Source organism: Nansenia antarctica (genome assembly GCF_963989245.1).
Source record: "Nansenia antarctica genome assembly, chromosome: 6".
Taxonomy (NCBI): domain Eukaryota; kingdom Metazoa; phylum Chordata; class Actinopteri; order Argentiniformes; family Microstomatidae; genus Nansenia; species Nansenia antarctica.
In genome coordinates, this window is record NC_137676.1 from 44149521 (window position 1) to 44172291 (window position 22771).

General features: G+C 42.4%; 1 protein-coding gene across 1 annotated transcript in view; it reads right to left on the minus strand.

The window, feature by feature from the left end:
- Positions 1-22771, minus strand: part of kazna (kazrin, periplakin interacting protein a) — a gene marked incomplete at its 5' end in the record, with an annotated part of 180355 nt that overhangs the window by 134107 nt on the left and 23477 nt on the right. The window contains one exon of the mRNA XM_080535245.1: positions 21551-21708. Coding sequence (XP_080391371.1) covers positions 21551-21708 — 158 coding nt within the window. The remainder of the gene's footprint in view (positions 1-21550; positions 21709-22771) is intronic.

Genomic DNA, 22771 nt, shown 5'->3' on the forward strand with positions numbered 1-22771 from the left:
CAAAGAGATAAGCACCCTTCATCAAACAAAAAAAGAATGAAAAGTATTACGTTTTTAAATACTACAAATCAGTGAGATCGCCATTTTCTTCCTACTCTCAGTATCTCTTTTCTGAATATCCCCATTGTTTTGATTAATCTGAAAATATCATACAGGGGGACCATACATACAATACATAGACAAAAGTGTATTTCTACACTTAATGTCTACCACTAAGAACCAAAGAGGCTAATCTCCCCAGTCTAACAGAAATAAATATACATAACCAGCACATAAAACACCACAGCCAATGGTAGAATATGTCACAGAAAGACAGATTATACCATTAGATAGTTGGTGCTTACTGAAGCAGACAGTCTGACCTTTTAAAAACAGCTCCATACCATCATACCATGCAGGGAGAGAAGTTCACACAGAACTGTGATCTTATTTAAACCTGACAGCCACCCAGCCCTCAGACTGGGATTGTGAAATTATTGAGTCATTTCATAAAAATATATGCAAAGTTGCAAACTCTGCACTATCCAAGATTCTGCCCTATTGCACACTGGGGGTTGTAGTCCCTATGGTCAGTAATGAAACGTTCCCCAGTTGAGACCTCAGCCTGGATAATCTAACTTCAACCCAGACTGGGGTCAATGTAATTTCCTTCTCCTCACTCAGGAAAGATTAACACTTCTACCAACCAAACATTGCCAATCGTTAAGGAGGATTTTACACCTCATGGTTTGAATATCAATCAATAATTCCTTTTTCATGAGCAATTGTTCTTTGTTTCTATAATTAGAACTGAACATCAGTTGACATACTAACGCATAAATTGATGACGAAGGGTGTTGTACTCACAGCTAGGTCACATTGCACTTAAACAGGACAGACTCTGCGCCCTGAGCGAAATCATCCTGTCTGTCCTCTTTATACTGTAGGTGAGAGCTAGCTTTTCCATCCTCTCTCTCATTATGAACCTGTCATGCTTACTAAGTAGACCCAGATTTATATAATCTGTATAAAACTGTATAATCGGTAGGGGGTCAAATTAAGTGACCTAGAGGGAGATTGCTATAAACCCCATCTATGTTTCTGGTCATTTGCTAACCGAAGCTCTCTTTGTGAATGTCTAAGCAAACCCGCTCCTAACTGATGTACTCTACTTCAGTGCTATACCTCTAGGTGACCAATGATACATTTGTTCTTGCCTGAATCCTGAAGCCACAATCCACCTCATCTCTTCTCTGCTGCACTAAATGTCAGTAGAGACTATCAGTTACTAATCTAATAGGATTTACCACCTACAGGTGTTTGTGTGTGTGTGTGTGTGTGTGTGTGTGTGTGTGTGTGTGTGTGTGTGTGTGTGTGTGTGTGTGTGTGTGTGTTGTTAGGAACACTCTTATTAGTCAGTTCCATGCTGTTGATTTAAATGTGCCACTGATTTAAATGTAGAACAAACTATTAATATCATGACAGCCATATCCCCTCATGTCCTACAATACATTCACTTATTAGATTAAATGTGCATTACATAGACTTGTTTTTGGTCATGAACCAGGGAGGAGGAGGAGTCTTATATTGTCAGAGAGCACATTCACTATGATTGCCTAAAATAACCTACAATTCCATTCAAATTGTTTAAAAATTGTGATTGTGTATAGGTGGGGGAAATGACATACAGTATTACATACAGTATTGGCATGCAGTAAATGGATAGGTAATGGCTTGCTCTGGCTACTGTGTACTGGATGCCAAGTCATGGGATAGCTGACAGCTAGCAATTTGCTATCTCAGACCAAAGGCAGCAATAAATAAATAAAAATACTGTCTCATCATAACCTCACATATTCCAATTCCAATCCACAGATAGAGAGAGAGAGAGAGAGAGAGAGAGAGAGAGAGAGAGAGAGAGAGAGAGAGAGAGAGAAAGAAATCACACCAACACATGTGTTTACCAATCAAATCATGATACACTAACAATGTTAAACAGCCAAACAAGCTCATGAGATTACAACCTCCCCCGAAACAGTGCTAAAAATAAGCATAAAAAGGACTAGATTATTGGAGACTATTTGTATGAGTCACTTTACATGAAGAAGAGCCAAACTCACACTCACACACATCCTCTGGGTTATTGGTGAATATTGATGAATGCAGTTGCTGTATCTGTAGTGTACAATATGCAGTGGGTTAGCTATGACGGCCCTTGCAAAGTGGGAGTACTGATCTGAATCATGGTCGGTTATCCTAAGGAAACAGCTGGTTGGTTAATATTGATAATACGAAGGGCATTCATTAAGCATTTTTCAGAAACTGCAGCATTTTTCCCCCCTCCCATTCCCAATTACAGATAACGTCTGTCCTTGTTTAGTGGACACTTAATGGGACTTTAGTGGGAGACACAATTGCCTGATGAGAAAGTGAGTCATTTGTTATAATTTAATATTTATCTATTGGAGAAGCCTATCAGTTATCAAAATGAGCTAAATTGAAAGACAGCCAAGCGTGCCAGGCAGAGTCAGCAAAAAATAGAAAAAGAAGCTCTGATGACCCTTGAAAAGAAAGTGAGATAAACAGAGAGGGAAAGAGACAGAGGAGAGCATAATGTACTTACATACTGTATTTAGCATTTTGGAAACGTTAATACAGTATCAAATGTGTTGAGTCAGAGACATGCTTTTACACAGAAAATAAACAAGGCAACTATGACACAATCTAAAACACTTCTAAGAACGGATGGCCCAAGTGTGATTAAAGCCAGGGGAAAATGTCTGATATGCACGGATGTGTCTCAGTGATTAAATTATAGGAATGTAGCGCGTGATTGTGCATGACAATGAGTAGCAAAATGTTTCAATGATTAATGTTTAGAGGGGGAGTCGGCTTTACATACCGCTGTGAATAACTATGTATCAATGTCTTTCTACCTGTGCAATTAAACTAAACTAAATGTTTGGAATGTCCGGAATAACAGCAATGTTGGCTTGAAAAAAAATTATTCATCTTAATGCTCTCAGTACAACAGACATAATTATTTCTCCCATAACCAGCAGATGATTTCTACCATAATTGCAATTTGCATTATTGAGGATCGGAGTGATTTGAGAATCTGAAAACACCTTAGCATATGGAAAGTGAAATAAAAAAAATTAACATCAGTTTGTGAATGGTTGGAAAAAATAAACGTTCTAGTGAGTGTGGGAGAGGTTGTCAAAAACAAGGGGATAATGCTGGAGGCGAGAGAAGGCTTTACAGGATGTGCAGGTGAAAGGCTACTCAGATGTTGGCAGTAGACACACACACACACGCACACGCACACACAGACACACACACAGACACACACACACACACACACACATACACATACACACACGCTTTTGTTCCAAATCAAAACCTAATAGTGCCTTTTATAAGAGCCTATACAGCTGATGACAAGCAGCTGGCTTTTCTCTGGTCATGGTGGAACTGGGCAATTATGCTAAAGTACAGGAGGCAAGATAATTACAACCATTAAGCTGACCTGCCATCAGAGAGAGAACTCACAGCTGGAAGAGACACGGAAAGAGAGGCGTAGTTACCCGAGATCGTCCCGATCTGCCTCTCAGCCACATGTTTTGTTTAATTCATTTCAAATGATGGTGTGTACCTCTACGAAATATGGTACATTTGAATACTTAAACTGTACATACAGTATGTGACTTTAAATGCATATGTTTATTGAGTGTATACTATTGTATGTTGTTTGGAGCGCTTTTAGTGTCAGAGACGGAGTTAAAGCAGTGGAAAGTCATACAAGTGAAGAAAATAGATAAGCATGCTATGCAGCTTGAAATTAGACATTTCTGCTTTTTCATACTGTAAATTGTATTCCAAATTACATAAATACAATTGAGATTTCAAGGCAGCCCCCTCAAGATTACTTGTCTCCACAGTAAAGGCACTTCTAACAAGTCCTGTAGACATCAACACCATGGCTTTGCCCCATCAGTACAACTCAAGTACAGACCAACCTGATATACTGTATACAAGCTGTGGTCTTGTGTTAAAGGTGACAGGGTCTGGTGTTTTGGTCCACAAGTAGGGCAAGGTCATTTGAAATGTTTGTGTCATACATTGAAATCTGAAAAAAGTTGAAGAAGATATGCGTATTTCAATGTTGATGCCCCCAAAATCAACAATCAGAAAAATTAAGCATATTAAAAAAAAAAAATAAATATTGCCATGTGTGCCGAAAGTGTATTACATCCCATTATACAAGTACAAGAGTAAAATTCGTATGGCTTCAGTTCCAGTCGACATTGCAGCAGCAAGAGAAAACAAAATGGGAATGGGAAAAATGGAAAAGGGAAACAATGAGGCAAGATACAATTGAGCAATACAATAATAGAATAGTAAAATAAAATAAAAATGTTCTGTCTGCATTTATCATTATAGTCCATAATGCATCTAGTGGGACTTTGGTGGAGAATCTGGGCATCAAAGCTGTAATACAAATAGAAGACAGTACATTTAAAATGATTGCCCACACACTATTTTTTACGAAATACTACTATGTTCATAAAATATAATTGCTAATACAATGACAATGAAAAATACCTGAAGTGCTGGTGACTCTCATCAAGGTCTCTTCTCTCAGAACCGCTCACCTAGCCGTAAGAGAAATTTGGTGTGGTGTGGACACTTCAATAGTGTGGGCTTGCATGCTATCCACTCACAGACTCTCATGAACAACATACTGTACTTGTTGAAGTCATCTTGTAAACACATACTGCACAGAAAGAAGTAGGGTAACTTCTGTACGTAACTTCTGTACGTTCGTACACAACACAAAACCACGCCATGTCAGCTCTCTAACAAAGCTAGCTTGCTAGCTAATAAGCTAACATCTGTTTGGCTAGCCTAGTAAACACACACGCAGCTTAGTAAACAATGCATGTAACTCACTACACTAGTTAACAAACTAACACGCTTGGCTATCGCATGTAAGTCACTACACTGACCCTAGAACAACGCATAAGGTGTGTCAGTGCAGGGCTGCCAAGTCTCACGCAATTACCGTGAGACACACGCATTTCAACCAGTTCTCACGCTCTCACGCCGCAACTCTATTTCTCACGGCGAGAAATAACAATTTGTTTTACGGGACTTTTATTTTTGAAATTCCTTGAAAGAAAGCTACTGGACATGAGTTTCGTGACGTCCTCTTTCTGCACTCGCGTTATTATGCTTGCGCGTGCGCAGTCGGAGCGGTAGACGATATGTGCACCACCAGTGGCCGTAGCTGTGGCACGGCTGAAGTCATCTACCAAAAGATGAACGAGGTCATGGAGAAACACGCCATACCATGGGGAAACTGTGTGAGTTTGTCCGTTGACAATGCAACGGTCAATGCAGGAATCCGAAATTCCACTCTTGTAAACAAACAAAAATATTTTTTCTTTTAAACTTACCTGTTCTAAAGTAATTGATAGTTGTATTGTTATTGTGTCTCTGGCAGGAGAAAAGCTGAATATCGGCTTTACTACTCGAGCTACGTTCAACAGGCTCCTTGATGCAGGAGACATTACACCGCAGCAAGTGGAGAGGTTCCAACAGGCAGCACTGGCATTTCTTTTGAGGGCTGTGGAGTATGCCATGGAGAAACTACCCCTGCGAGAGCCCCGGTGTAACAGAGTTGGGAATGTATGTTTAGTTGTGGTGAATGTAGATGAGTTTCGCCGTGCTTGAGCAGCCCTGGTTGTTGTTGGAGCCCCCCTTTGGAGTTTGGGTGTACTGCAGGTCTGCGCGTTCTTTTGTCCTTCTCTTGTTGCCGTACTTACGGTGGTACCAGAACATGGCCGCCATCTTAATGGGTATGTGCGCTATGTAAAATGCTCCTCGTGTTTTGTTGTTTGTATGGAGAATCTTGTAATGTAGGGTGAAAATGTTGGTGTAGTACTGTGCTGTTTGTTTTTACATGTATTGTGATGATGTGAAACAGAACATTTATTGTATGTTATTTTGAACGCGCAGATTCACAAGAGTTGCAGATCAGAGAAGAATTGTGTTTTATATGTCTTCTCTGCAGGTATGTTGCTCCACGTGTTGTTTGTAATTGTTATTTGTAATGTTTGAGGGAAATTTGTGTTCTTTCTGTGAACAAATTATCCTGATGTGAAATATACATACACGGTGGGGTACCAGAACATGGCCGCCATCTTAATGGATTCACAAGAGTTGCAGATCAGAGAAGAATTGTGTTTTATATGTCTTCTCTGCAGGTCAAATAAAAGAATTGATTGAAAGAAGGTTGCCTGTTTGACCATCGTTACACCTGCTCAAACATGCCATGTTTGTTGACGTCCAGCAGAGGACAGAGTGTGGTGTGGAAGATGCCTTGTACTTTGTTGACAGGTTAGGGTTGACAAGTTCTGATCATTTTGAATAGATTGTTAAGTTTGATAATCACATCTGAAAAACAAACCCTGCTGTTCCAGCTGCTGTAACTATATCTGATCAGTGCACATTGTGTTCTTTTTAGATTTGCTGAACTTCTCCCGTACCACGGACCTCAAGAGCATGACAAACTCAGCGAGGAGTTTCTGGATTACCAGTTCATGGACATTCCCATGCCACCAGACCCAGCCACATTCGACGTTGAGAGCTTTTGGGGGAACATGGCATCAGAGAAGAATAAGGTAATAATTATTCTGCAATCTGCACCCTTTGACATACTACACATTGACTTAATCAACTTGCTGCATAAGAAACTCCTTGAGTAATTAGGCTTCCTATGTACATTTTTCTAAGGTGAACGGGATGAGCAGATTTGGGAGGCTCTCTCATATTGCCAAATTGGTTTTGGTACTTCCGCATTCAAATGCTGATGCAGAACGAGTGTTCTCCGTGGTGGGGCTGAACAAAACCAAAACCCGTAACAGTCTGGCTCTTGATGGAACCCTTTCATCCATCATGACGGTGAAGATGGCTGGCCTCGAGCCAGAATGTTTCAAGTGGGAGCCCCCTACCTCTGTTATTAAGGCATCAAAATCTGCCACAAACGCCTACAACACAGAGTTATGAACACCGCTTGTAAGGGTTGGGGTTGTTGTACTGCATAAGATGTTGTAACTTTATAGGTCACATGGTTGATTGACAGTTAAAAGAGTTATTCTGATGTTACATGATTGATTGATTTATAGATAGATGATAATAAATATAATATATATTTATTACTGTCTGAATTTGTCTTGTTTTATACAATTTTCCAATTGTTTTCATTTCTTGTGCTGGTTTATTATGATGTAAAATTGTAGGAAACTAGCAAAAATAATAATAATAATAATAATAATAATTGGGTGGGAGAGAGGGGCCGCTGCTGCCAAACGTGCTCAGTTTTGCGTCGCTCCACCGGCAAAAAATCTCACTCCAAAGTTTTGGTGAAACTTGGCAGCCCTGTGTGTCAGTGTGTCAGCAACAAGTGCATCCAAACTTGTTTGGCTAGCCTTGTTAACACACACAGCATAGTAAATAACGCATTTAACTCACACTTACCCAAAAACAAAGCAGAAGGTATGTTGACAGACCACAGTCCCGTGAATAGTATGTTGATCGAAGAAACTTTCTTTGTGGATACAGTCATTGATGGCAGCGTCCGTCTTGTAAACAAACAGACACACACACACACGGCTATTTGTGGGGGCGGCTGAAACAAAGGGAATATGCCCCCACACTACTGGAAAACGCCCCCCGAAACAAGCAACGTTTGCTAACAAATTCTAGGTATTTAGTGAATGTAAAACTGTTGTTTATTATATTGAGTGGGTTCTTCAACACTTACATTTTCGTAATACGCAAAAATATTGCTCATTTGCGAGGTGTATTTTGCCTTAAGTAAGTCTGTACGTCGCTTTGGAACAAGACGTCTGCTAAATGCCAAAAATGTAAATGTAAATGTCACAATTCTCGACATGCGGACCAATTGACCAGACTGTGTCACAAATGTTTCAAATTGTAATACAAGGTGGATTGAACAGGGGGAAGAGGCAGGGTAAGACGGTCCAGGGCGTGCTTTCACAAGACAATTGTTTGAGGGGTGGGGTATCTGCCTTAATAAAGGTAGACTTTTGCTTTAGCCCAATGCACTAATTGTTTAACCTGGGGTTTCAGAAATCAATTTCAACTATGACAAATCTCCTCTGAGTAAATCTTCCACTCAGGTATAAGCCGTTTTAAAAATAACTCATTGGAATTAGTGGGTGTATGAAATCTAATAAAATGTACTCTTCCTGCTTGGGTGGAGCGTTGTGAAGTGAGCCAAAGCAGTGTTATCTCCCGCCGTTCAGCTTCCTCCCCGGTGTGTCAGCTTTGCTCTCATAGCGGGTTACATAGGCCTCATGTGGTACCGGCACCTACAGTAATCTAATCCCATTTACTCGCTATTTAACCAGGAGGAAATCTGCCCCCATCTCTATACCAACCATCAGTAAGCAATGCTTGAGATCAAAGAGGAGTCTAATGCCACCCTACATTAGGCATGACACTGCTGGAATGCTCACTAACAAAAACAAAAAAGTGGGAGAAAGGAGAAAATAGAACTTAAAAAGAGCAAGAAAAATTATTGGATTATGGATTATGTACATTATGTATTGGCGAGGGCGTTTATTTATATATTTGGAGCTTAAGCGTTCCCTTCTTAGGGTTGTGGCTGTAGGAGTGATTGTACTATGTGTGAGGGCAGATAAGCTTGACAGCCATGACAGTAGAGTATTAACTGACTCTCTCCCTCACCTTTCAGTGACTACTGAAGTTTAAAATCCATCAGATTTGAGTTATAACCATAATTAAACCTCCTGGCATAAAGTGCTCATGTTATGATGTTCAAGACCAAACTGAAACACCAAACTAACCATACACATCTGACACAACTGCTGTGAACAATGAAATAGATATCATTCTAGTTAAACACCATTACTATACAGTATGATACAATTATTTTTGCAAATTCAACATTTATGTTTTAGGTTAGTTACGGTACATTTCCATTTTTGACATTTAGCAGATGCCTTTATCCAATGCGACTTCCAACAAATACATTTGTCTAAGTAAGTGAATCATCTATCCATCAGTCATAGCAAGTACTTTTCTGTGTAAAATTAATCTATGCTAGGACCAGGGGCCATTGGCAGTCACAGTGCTATTCATAGGAGGGACAGTTGTAGTCTGAAGAAATGTTTTTTCAGTCTACGGCGGAAGATGGGTAGTGACTCTGCCGCCCTGACAGCAGTGAGAAGCCCGATGCACCAGCGGGGTGCCAGGACAGTGACAAAGCTGTGACCAAGTAACGCGACTGCTGCATCCACGCAGAGGTGGCGGTGCCAGTCGGCCAGCGGAGGTGGAAGAGCAGAGTGATCGGGCAGGTGTTTGGGGGCTGACCATTGCTTGCAGGTAGGGAGGGGCTGTTCCCTTTGCCGCCCGGTAGATGAGCACCAGGGTCTTGAATCTGATGTAAGCTGCTACTGGGAGCAAGTGAAGGGTGCGAAGGAGGGAAATGACAGGGGAGAATTTGTCAGAATGAACACCAGATGGGTGGGAGCATTCTGGATGAGCAGCAGAGGTCTGATGGTGGAGGCGGGGAGTGTGGCCAGGAGTGCATTGCAGTAGTCAAGGCGGGAGATCACAAGTGTCTGGACCTAAGAGTTGTGCTGGTTCTCTGGTGAGGAATGGACGTATCCTTCTGATGTTGTAGAAGAAGAATCTACAGGAGCATGCTGTCGCTGTGATGTTCGCTGCACAGGATAAGTGGTTGTTAAGGATCACCCCAAGGTTTTCGGCTGTCTGGGAGGAGGTGGAGAAGTCTTGGAGAGGCAGGCTTTCCCAGGGAGGAAGAGCAGCTCAATCTAGTTAAGGTTGAGCTTGAGGTGGTGGGCTGACATCCAAGCAGAAATGTCTGCAAGACACGCAGAGACACGTGTTAGCCACCTGTGAGTCAGAGGGGGGGAAAGAGAGGAAGAGTTGAGTGTCATCTTCATAGCAGTGGTAGGAGAAACCATGTGAGGTAATTACCGAGGTAGAACAGTAAGGGCCCTAGTATGGAGCCCTGGGGGACCCCAGTGGTGAAGGCTCGTGGAGAGGACAGTGATACTCTCCATGTCACCTGGTAGGAGCGGTCAGTCCGGTAGGATGCAAACTAAGAGAATGCAGAGCCAGAGATGCCCAGTTCTGAGAGGGTGGAGAGAATGATTGTGTGGTTTAATGTGTTGCATCCAGCAGACAGGTCCAGAAGAATGAGAACAAAGGAGAGGGAGGAAGCTCGAGTAGAGTGAAGGGCCTCCGTGACAGCAAGGAGAGCAATCTCAGTAGAGTGCTCAGTCACCTTAAGAGTCGGAGAAGAGTGAGACTGGGTAAAATTGAAGGAGAGGAGAAGTTCCAGTACTCCAGACAAGAGAAGCTTCTTTGATTGGAGGTTGAAATCTCCCAGTAGTGGGAGTGGTGTACTGTCTTCAGGGAAGGAGCTGAGAAGGATATCCATCTCTTCTAGGAAATGGCCAAGCTGACCTTGGGGACGTTAGATAACAACAATGTGAAGCTTGACAGGGGAGGTGACAGAAACAGCATGGAATTCGAAGGAGGACATGGACAGGTATGACAGGGGAAGGACATTATGTGACCACTTAGGTGAGATGAGGAGTCCTGTGCCTCCGACCTCAACCCGAGAGTCTAGGAGAATGAGAAAATGAGTAGGCATCAGAGAGGGCTGCCAGAGTAGTTATGTTTTGTAATCCATGTCTCTGTGAGGGCAAGGAAGTGGAGGGACATGAAGCTGGCATAAGATGAGATAGCCTCTGCTTTCCGGACCTCTGACTATCAGTGCCAAAGTCCTCTGTGAGAATGAGGTCGTGGTCAGTTGAGCATGGTGGATAGATTAGATAGGAAGGGTTGCGAGGGGGCTGTGCAATCAGTGTGTCCTCTTGAGGGATAAAATAACAGGAATGGGTAAAAAGCACATTGTTATATTTGCTGGTAGAGAGATATAGGGTTAATGGGCAATACAAGATGTAGTTAGCCCTCAAATGCACTCATAGTAATGAAAAACATTATCAAATATATATTTTTTTAAATACATAGTAGTTTGGCCTTCCTCGATGGACTCCTTCGTCTTTGTGTCAGGCATTTTGACTCCACAGACAGACTCCTTGGTCTTTGTGTCAGGAGGCTGTCGCAGAGGTGGTCGCTCTCTGACCGTCCAGATAGAAATGGAGATTCTGTAATTGCTGATGACTAGCAGGGTTGCAGACCCTCCCACCTAACGATCAATTAACCACCAGACAGGTTTCACCACTCAATTCCAAATGTATTTAGTGCTGGTCCAAGGTCCACTAGTTAAGTCATTGTTGTGGTAAACCACCAGTGTGACGAAGATTCAAACTAATTTATGGCAACACAGATTGGCAGCAAAACATGGAGAGGATTAGCTAAGTGGAATATACCTCACTGTATCGTAGCATTTTTACTGAAGGATTTGATGTAGGGAAAAGAGTACAATGATTAAATTAGCCTCATTAATCTACTGTACTGGATACTCTTTGCATGTTTGTGTCAGATGTGTGTAGTGGGTATGAGAGGAAAGAAACAATAATTTAGTATATTTTATAAGGCATCTTAAAAGGTGCAATCCCTTAATATTCTTTTAGCCAAATGGCTGGACAGGCACTTGTTTTGATATCAAGTTGAGAGACGGGGCGTGGGAAATGTGACCACTCTCAAATTCTGCATATTTCAAGACAAACTTTATAACAGTAATATTGCGCTGTAACTTAATAAAAAGCTGCAGAAGATGCTGCAGTAATTAAAATCCTATAATCACTCAGGGACAAATATGACTCACTAGTGAATCACTAGTTCTCTCCTTGTCCTCGACTGCAGCAACAAAAACCAGCCTTAAACAGATTCCCCCACTCTCCATTCTCTTATCTCTGTCCTTTTTACGCCATTAGCTTTTTTAGAACTGCAGAGGCTAGATAAACCTCTCAAAACGAGTGCCTGGCCCCAATTCTCGCCTAAGCAAAAATGCTAATGATTGCAAAGATAACTGAAGGCACAATTATTTTTTCATTAAAAGTAGAGGCAAAGGGATTATTTAAAATCATAAAAGTATTGCTGAGTAAAGTATTGTTTACTTCTCAGCTGGCTTTATTGATTCTTTTTAACCTCATTCAGGAACGACATCTAAAGTAAACAGAGGGCCTTTGATAAAAGCCTTGCAGCTTGTGAAATAATGGGATTATGAGAGACTATGTTATTTGCAGTCTCCCGCCGTACTGCTGGACTGTATTGACAAAGACAGCACGTGTCAAGAGTGAGCTGCCACCACCCCCCCCCCTTCACCCCCTGTTACAAACACAGTAAAATTAACATTATATTAACATTTTATCAGCACAAAGTCCAATGCAATCATCTGCGTTATTATTTCTACACCACGAAGCTGCCTATGAAATGAACAGCCCCAGGCTAAACACTGCCTATTGTGATTCGTGAAAGTGGTTCTTCTCCGCTAGAACATCAGATAAGAGCGGAAAGTCATTTCGCCCCTACGCCATTACAGAGGCACTAACCCAAGTGGAATAACAGGGACTCTCTACATCAACAATCCTCCTCCTCAAGCCAAAGTCTCTCACTACAGACAAAGAAAAGTTGAACAACAAAGTTGATACTCTTCTCTGAGGAAGACCTTTCACCTTTGTGTGTGTGTGTGTGTGTGTGTGTGTGTGTGTGTGTGTGTGTGTGTGTGTGTGTGTGTGTGTGTGTGTGTGTGTGCATGTGGAGTAAATTGTTACGCATTCATGTCTTCTGTGCATCACCTCACTCCCAACACTTCTCCCAACGTTCACATCATCAAGTTCCATCACTTCTATAGAGTGCACTTAGTCTTTTCTCATACAAAATTACAACTAAACCACAAACGCTCCATCAGTGTCACCACATCATTGGCATTGCAGTCAATCAAACAGGTGATAATGCGGACATGAATGGTAAAATGGACATCTGACAAGACACATGTAGGGGGCGAATTTAGTACTTTGAAGAAGATGCATGGTGAAATGGACATGAAATGGACAAGACTCATCTCAAGTCTTAACCAGTGCGTTTACACTCTTCACAGAGCTGAAGCACAGGGTCACCAGATTCGTCTCCACTAAACAATGTTGCCACCGGCACACCGGCACTGTTCTGAGTCAGAGACACCATCTAATATCTCTGAAGAGCTTCCCAAAATTGAGGGCAGAGCCTTTGATCTGCAGAGATAGCTGGCTCAGCTAGGTAATATGGCGAGAAATAACAGGAAAACAGAGAGGAGAGAGGGAAAGAAGGGTAGGAGAAGAAAGGTAGTATGGGGTGTGAGTCAGAGAGACAAACAGACAGACAGGGTACTCCTATTACTTTGCTCTTTGTGTGTGTGTGTGTGTGTGTGTGTGTGTGTGTGTGTAAACAGTGTTATCTGGACCGTCATCTGATGTGCAGCACTGTTTCCATAGTAACACACACACACACACACACACACACACACACATCTCCTAAGGCGGCTGTCCATACGACTGATGTTTCCACTTGGATTGTATCAATAGATGAGCAAGTTAGATTATGGGAACATTTCATTGGATGCTGTGAGGCCATGACGTGAGCAACTATTTCTCTCGCATCAGGAGATCACTACTCTGTTGTGAGGGAGTGCAGGAGAACTAAATCATCCATGTGAGGCTTTGATGTTTATACTATATCTATTTATTTAGTTATTTATTCTAGTAAAGGTTCTAATACTTGTAGAACATTTGGCTTTACACAAATGAACTCCCCAGTGTCCTTAATTTGATTTAATTAAAAAATAGTATAATGGCTTAAAGAATATGAAGATAACTGTCTTTCCGATGGAGAACCACACAACGCAAACAGAACGGATAAGGAGTGAGACACAAGCTTGGGCGTCTTAGGATGGTTGCCAAGCAACGCAGTTACCGTTGGTCAGGTTATGCAAATATCCCTATTTATCTCCAATAGCACCCTCGGTGATGTCAGCCTCTTCTCTCCTGAGTGCTCTACTGAGTCATTAGACATGACTGTCTATAACCCATGGCATCTACCTGGAGCATGATTGTGTATGACACTCTATCTTTTCCAGTCTCTTAGAGAATAGAATTCAAAGTACTCCTAATTGTATACAAATCACAAAATGATCTTGGACCAAAATACATCAGATCTCCTCCCACCCTATAGTCCAGCAAGGCCCCTAAGGTCAGCTGAGACTAATCAGCATTCCAAGAGTGAAAACAAAACACGGTGCAGCAGCTTTTAGTCACTCTGTCGCATGCTCCTAGAACAAACTCCCTGAAGAAATCAAACAGGCCCAAACCCTAAAAATATTTAAATCTAAGCTAAAAACCTTCATGTTTTGCAACAATTGTGATTAAACGTAGTGATTAAACACTAAGATTTCCATTCGTTTCTTTTTTATTAATTTCTATTATCTTATTAATGTTTATCTATATATATATATATTCTTGTCTTTTTTTGCTGTATGTGAAGCACTTTGAATTGCCCCTGTTGTATGAAATGTGCTTTACAAATAAACTTGTCTTGCCTTGCCTAGGAAGCTGAGTATCAGCACGAGTGAATCCATGACCTGCTGTTCTTCCTTTTGTACTGAATGATATCTTGAGAGTGTTTTCATTTTATTGCTTACATCGAACATAGAATGGTACAATGACCTTTTGAATCAAGAGTAGACCCTAACACCATTTAATTGCAAACAATCACACACAATGAAACATATATGTATGGTGATAAGGAAAGGCAGTGAAACAGCAACATGGAATTGGTACATACATATACTGTCGCCAGTTGGTGGATTCCTGCCCTGACAGAATGTTTTCACAAGATAATCAACAGACCATAGATCCAGAGTCCCCATTAGACACAATATCTTCATTAGCTAATTAATTTAATGTATTATATTATCAATTTAATCTAAAACAGCGTAACTCTCAATGCAGACAACCTCGGAAATCCCTCAAGGGAAAACAAGTTTATATCCAATCAACCCACTCAATAACCAAATCAAACAGTACCGGCTTACATATCGAACCAAATAAAACCAACACCCTAGAGAGGTCAAGGGGCACATTGCTTCTAGAGATTGGCTTGATATTTGAAGTAGAAATAATTTTGCCCTCTGGTTAAATGTCTTTACTCCCATGGCGCGGGGTGGACTGTGACCTCAGGCTCGCTTTTCACCTTGCAGGGCACACATTTATCTTTGGCCTCCCCTGAGGGATTGAAGGAGGCGTCTAGTCATTACTCTCTGGCCGCTACTCTGAGAGTGTTGGAGAGGGGAGGTGGCAGGGAGGGGAGTGGGGGGGGGGCAGTGGTCATGGCATTCCCTGAGGCACCATCACTCTCCTACTGTGGATCAATGGTGACACTATTAACCGCTAGTGTTGAGTCTACAGTATGCTAGACCAGCTAGAGCCACACCATGTCGGAGCAGCCAAACCTTCACCCCTGATGGGAGGGTTAAAATGAGTTGGGGTGGTGGTGGGGGGAGGGGGAGAGGAGTAGATTGAGGATGTGATGTGTGATGTGCAAGGCTAGCACTATCAACCAAAACCCAGCCTGCCACAGTTCCCCCTACGTTAATTGATAGCCCATCATTTTCAGTTTTCCTAACAAAGAGCTAGCTGGAGTGTGTGTCGTTAGTTATTCAGTGTGATGGACCTTTTGATGGAAACGTTAAGTTGCTGTAGGTCCCCCATATTCCACAGTGGTAGAGTGCTTATTGATTCATTATGGCCAGAGTCCATTATTGGTGTTGATAAGCACTGCATTAGCTTCCTACATACACACACCCACGCATGCATGCGCACACACGCACGCACACACGCACACACCTCTCATGTAGACCCCATAAACACATAGCTATATTCACACATTGTACAATAATGGTACGAACACTTTGCCCGGCTGCCCTCGAAAAGGCGGTACAGGACCATGGCCGTAAGGACAAACAGACTGAAGCTCAGCTTCTACCCCAGGGCCATCCAGGCCCTGAACACAGCAAAGACCTAGGTTCTGGGCCCTGGACAGTCTGGACGGATTGATGGCAGCTGCTGGATTGAAAAAAAATCAGGTGTAGTGCTGAGGCACAAATGTGTACATTTCAAGCCTGCAAACTGCGACACTTTAAATGAATGTGCAATAACACTATGTACAATATGACAACCCTAGTCGTCTTATCTGTACAGTATAGTATAGTGGATAGTGTACATAGCCTTTATTTATGTAAACCAGCTCCTTTCCCTTCTTGTTTTTTTTCTTGTTTTTTCTTTCCTAGCACCAGGGGAGCCACCCCTCCCAAATTTCGTTGTTTGGTACCTGTACTATAGCAATGACAATAAAGACCATTCATTCATTCATTCATTCATAATTTCTAAACAAATACAAAATGCAACAATACACTGATTCCATTCGGAGTATTGGCAATAGATAATTAAAGCATGCCATAAAACAGATACAGTAATATGACTAATTACCCGCTTAACTGCTATGTGATGTATCAGTGTGGTAATGACAAATGGGTCAATCAATGTTGGATCAGAGAGGCAATCACTAGAGGCAGACACTCAGGGAATTGTTGGTGATCAAACCCTAGTGTGGAGAGAATGCTGACCGTGTCAAGAGATTATTCTTAATGTTGAACTCCAAACAATGAAAACAGATTCTGGATACAGAAGATTTTACACATTTTAATGTGTGGAGAATTTAATTTGAGTTTAGATTTAGAACTAATTACTAAAATCCTCAATCATATAAAGAATGTCATGTTTGTGTATTACATAACGATGCAGAAAACATTATGTACAACAGATTAATACGTTTACATCCCAAATTTGCGCCTGCTTCTCTAGAATAAAATACAATATACCGGTAGTAGCTCCCATCAATGTTCTATAGCACTGTATCTGTATCAATGTATTGCTTACAATATACAACATTTTCAATTTGCTCAACAGATGAGTCCAATAACAAGCTCCAGAAATGATATCATCCTTCTCAATCAACAATTAAATTTGTGTGTCAAAAATGTTTTAGCGCTAGCAACATATGAAAGGATTTTTAAAATTCCATCCAAAATACTGTTACACTTAATGAGTAAGTAGAGCTGTTTTCTGGGAACTGAGTTCTAGAGCTACAATGAGTGAGATACCACCTGTGGGACTTACAAGAGATGCTCCCTGTCAAGGAGATGAGAGTAGTGAATACAACTGAATATAAGCCCAGAGACTGGCCAAGACACACAATCAGATGACCCTGGATTACACAAATGTTTTCAAATGGAAGAGCTACTCAAAAAACTACACCACTTAAATGTGTTTTAAACATTCCACAATATTTTGTAATCCAACAATCATAGCCATGGCAAGACAAGACATCTCCAAGACGAGTCCTTTTTTTGCAACAAAATTGCAAAATTTGCCCCGCACTGGGTTGGAGATACAACATGATAGGCCATCACCATGGCAGCACATGGCAGTGTGTGTCACTGCTGGTTCTGATTGGTCCTGCGCCCCTGTGGGGGCCCTAATGGAGTCAGAGGAGTGGCCGTGGGGGCAGATGGGACCAGGTTGATGTATTATGCATGGGTGAAGCATCCTCAGGAGGGCCAGCTGCGGCCCCAGTCGGAGGAGAGGAGGGACAGGCTGACCCAGCCAGACCCCCAGCCGCACCCCACCACCACACACGCCCTTCTTCCCCCCAGTCCTCAGGGGTCATAGATGGGCCTCTCTGCTCTATGACCCTGATCTCACTTCCAACCTTATCGGCTAATATGTCTTAGTCGGTCCATGGTGTTGAAATATTAATTGAGAGACAGTAGGTGCAGGATGGGCATTGGATTTGGATTGAATATTTGTGTGTTCATTAACATCAATTGACACTATTGTAGAAGCTATTCAATTTCAATGTTTTTGTTTTAGAATGTAAATGAATGGTAAATGGCTGTTTGAACATTACATTACACACATTACATTACTTTGAGCCAACCTCAATAAGAACTAGAGAGCTAGACCTATAACATATTACATACCATTTTGACACCCTTCAGAAATAGCTTTCTTCTTTTCAATTCAGAACTAAAATACAGTATAATGATCAATATAATGTGTTTGTGTGTGTGTGTGTGTGTGTGTGTGTGTGTGTGTGTGTGTGTGTGTGTGTGTGTGCGTGCGTGCGTGCGTGTGCGTGTGTGTGTGTGTGTGCGCGTGTGCGCGTGCGTGTACGCGTGCGTGTGCGAGTGTGTGTGTGTGTCCAAGCCTAGCCTTCTTCTCTGGCGTGATGCGTGTCTCTGCCGCTACTCTGATGATTAAAGCAGAGAGGAGGTCAGAGAGACAGACAGCCTCCTTCATCAGTGTCTGCCTCCTGTGAGTGTCAATGTCACCCTCACAACCCTCCAACCTGAGCCCCTCTTTCTCTTTCTCTCTCTCTCGCTGAGTGACAGCTCGGCCAATGCAGTCACAGTCAGACATTGGGAAGGGAATGGGGTAGGTGTAAGGGGGGGGAGTAGGGGAGGTGGCGAAGAATCAACTTCCCATATCCTCTCAGCTTGACTCTAGGATACACACCAGATGGGCGGAGGAACAGTAAGAGCAGGGGGAAGGCTCTCATTTCTTATGTGATGTCTTTGTGATGTGATTCCGTTTTTTGTGATACTACATGAGTAAGCAAAGGAGAAAGTGAAAGTAAAGGTTAAACGATAAAACAGACACAATCAGTTGAAACAGTGTTGCTTTGTATAATCAGTATAATCTCAGATCCCAGAATCTCATCTCTCGATTGAGATTCTGGGGTTACAGGATGTAAAAGGTTCTGTCAGAAGTGCTGTCGCACATCCACACCCCTTGAAACATTTGCAAGTGATGACCCTCCTCCTCCACCCATGCTATTCTTTCCAAACCGATGTGCACACATTGCATGAAATGATAACATGTAGTTAGCTGAAGACATTTTTGATGCCATTTTCCTCTGTGAGCAGTGTGTATCCAATTTGAAGCACTCCTCTCTATTTGTCGATAGAATCTGTGTGTTGCTGGTGAATCATAGAATCTGTGTGTCGCTGTCAAACTTCCCTTTTAATTGGAGAGTCAGAATTAGTTAGACTATGTGCACTACCACCTCTAGAATCACCTGTAGGTACTGAGAATATCAAATTATACATACCATTGGACAAACAATACCTAGCTAGCTAGCTACCAAAAATGTATCTAAAACCTTCCTCTAAATACACTGACATCAACTGTGAATATGTTGATAAAAACAATCCCTCATGGATTCAGCTTACCCTCAGCTATGACCAACAGAAAAATAGAGTGATAGATTAAAACAAAGAAATTGCTGAAGGGGTGAGAAGAAGAAGAGTCCTTCTGGTGGAAGCTGAGTGAAAGAGGCTGGAGCCAGTTGGGGGTGGGGGGGGACGGATGACCACCTGTCCTACTCAAACCCTGACGAGAGACAGAGATGAGAGAGATCGAGAGAGAGAGAGAGAAAGAGAGAGAGAGAGCAGCCACTCGACAGTCTCCCCACGTCTCTTCTGGCGTGTAAGTGGATTTTCTCTGGGCTTTGAACATTAAATACGCTTTTTAGCCTCAGAGAGCAATGGAGAGAGAGAGAGAGAGAGAGAGAGAGAGAGACAGAGAGAGACAGAGAGAGAAAAGGAGGGAGACAGAGAGAGAGGTTGAAAGCATGCAGAGGCTTTCTCATAGAGCTTTGGTGACCTGTTGCACATGGAGAGCTTCAACACTGTATAGGGGCTGGCTCATCTTGACTCGGCCTCAAGCTAGGGGCCTCATTTATAAAACTTGCGTACTCCCAAAAACGGGCATACACACATTTTCCTGCAATTTTGGGATTGATAAAAGACGAACTTGGGGTGAAACTCAATCACATTTAATTGGATCTGTAATTAAACAATACTTGGATGTTATGAAATGTATTATCATAATTAATAAGGTAAACAGTAGGACGAATTGTCGATGCAGTCTGGCACATAGATATTTTATACATAATATTATCTATGGTCTGGCAGACGAGAGAAGCGTTTCATATTGTTATGACGTGTTCATTGCACAGAACTGTTGCGCAGAAATTGACTGGGTGAAATGTTTTTTCTTCGCACCATCTCACTGACCATTCATAGGCAACCATGGGCGTTAAAAAGGGTGGGACAAGACACTTATTCACGTGCGCAAAATGCAGAGTTGATTGCTGGGATCGAAACCAGGTGTCCAATATGACATATCTCATGGTCTACTGCAAATTGTAGTGGTCACTCCACCATTGCTGCAATTGTTATGCAATGAAATTACATCATTCAAGCTGTCATATTTTTCACAGACAATGTCTACATTATGGCAGGAGATCAACTGTAGATAATGCTCTATGAGGTTTATGACACTATTCCTTCACTTAGCATCTTCCCTACCTCTGTCTGAGCACATCACAACCCTTCCTCTCTTCTTCTCCTCTCATCTTAAGGACATCCTCCTCAGGGTCACAGGAAATGATGGGCGAGAATGGTGATGATGATGGAGAGAGAGAGAGTGAAAGAGAGAGAGAGAGAGAGAGAGAGAGAGAGAGAGAGAGAGAGAGAGAGAGAGAGAGAGAGAGAGAGAGAGAGGGAGGGAGAGAGATACAGTGCAGGATGGGAGAGAAGCAATAACGGCGGCACCCACACTCACTTTCATGTCCCTGTCATCTTTTATCTGGGCCCGTTATGGTGCAGGATGAAGCAAATGTGTTTGCAAATTCATTAGAGATTATTATTAACAAAGCTGACGCGCTAGCAGTCAGAAAGCATCAGTCGCCATATTCACAGTCTCACAGCCTTCCAGAGTGATTGATGCCTCGCAAATTCATTTTTAAGGACACTGGGGCCATCGTTGAATAATCAGATGGATTCATCAGATGACCATATGTCAGCACCGAGAGAGAGAGAGGGAGCAATTAGCATACGTGCTAACGCTGTGATCCATCCAGTTCGTCGAACTAACCCCTGGCTCGAAATTAGAAGAGAGATCCATCTGTAATGTGATGCGCTGTGATGATGGCTGATACCGTACACAGTGAGAGAGATACAGAGAGAGTGTACTGTGATGTGGGAATTGTAACCTTGTTACTCCGCCTCTACAGCATAGCATCAATATTTCAATTTCATCTAAGGCCTGTACTAAGAACCGCTCCATAATGTCAATCCAACGTCTTCAAAATCATTTGCCCCGGTGCTGAAGGAAGTGTGACTGAAAATAAATGATATGATAATGATAATAAAGTGTGTAGCTAAATGCCTGGCTTGACAGATACTATATGAGTGTGCAGCTCTACTGTAGCATGCGCTATATGACCAAGCAGGTCAATATGTTATGAGATTTTCATCCCTCCATCCAAATAAGTTGTTCTTATTCTATAGTGTCTAGAATGACCTATGACCTTCTATAATAGGCCTCAGTGATGTAATGATGTAATGTGGTTTCCACTGTACCTGAGCATCCATCAGTAGATGTCTCATCAGAGTCATGGACTTCTGCAGGGTTTGTTTCTCACTGGGTAGAAAGGCACGGTCCTCCTCCTTCAAGGCTCTTGGACCGTTCACCATGAAGTGGGCGATCTGGTCGTTCAGGCTATTGAGAGACTGCACCGCTGTGGGAGAACACACATGCACACACACATGAACTGTCAGTCCAGGACACACGGATGACTCAGTCACCACCAGATTTGGAGATCTAGAGCTGGATGGATGGTGTTTATAGACACCACAAGCATGCGATTGTTCTGTGGACTGGCACTGAAGCCTGGCACACTTGTTATGAGGCTTGTTTTGGCAAACATCTGAATAATAAGCGCACATCAGCATCATGTTTCATACGGGGCTTGGATGAAAAAGGGCTGCTGCTATGATTGTGTAATACATGAGGGAGAAATTGAGTGCATGTAGTATGTTGACAGGCAAAGAGGTTCTTCAAAATTATACATATTATATATTATACATAGTAGCAGAAAGTGTGTGTGTGTATGTTTGTGTGTGTGTGTGTGTGTGTGTGTGTGTGTGTGTGTGTGTGTGATACTGTATCCTCCCATATGGTCATATTGAAAGTCTTTGGAAAGGAACCCATGGTTCCAGCACCATAGCGCACTGGGATTGCCCAAATAATATTGTTGGAGCACTATTCCTCTCAATGGGTGGAGGGGGACGTTTTCCGGCTAGGAACAACACAGCTATCTCAGTGGAAGAACGCTGTTTCCTACTGTCACACTGTCAACGGCTTCTCCCTCTCTGACCCAGAATGTTCCGTGTCTGTCTAAGACCCATCCTGTTTTTGTTTCCCTGTTCTTGCCCCTGTGTGTCCCTGGCACTCTCTCCTTTTAGGTTTCCTCTGGCTAATCTCTCCCATTAACAGTCAGCTGGCCCCCGCTTTAATTCCCCTGCTGCAACACACACACACACTTGCACATGCACATGCACATGCACGCACGCACACACACACACACACACACACACAGATGTTCATGCATGCACATGCGCGCGCACACACACACACACACACACACACACACACACACACACACACACACACACACACACAGTTCTTCCTCAGCCCACTTCCATTTACCATTAATCCTCCCGAGTCTCAGAAAGGTCGTCACAAACATTTCAGAGGCCGCCTACATGTTGGAAATGTTCAGCACAAAGAAAGGAAAAAAG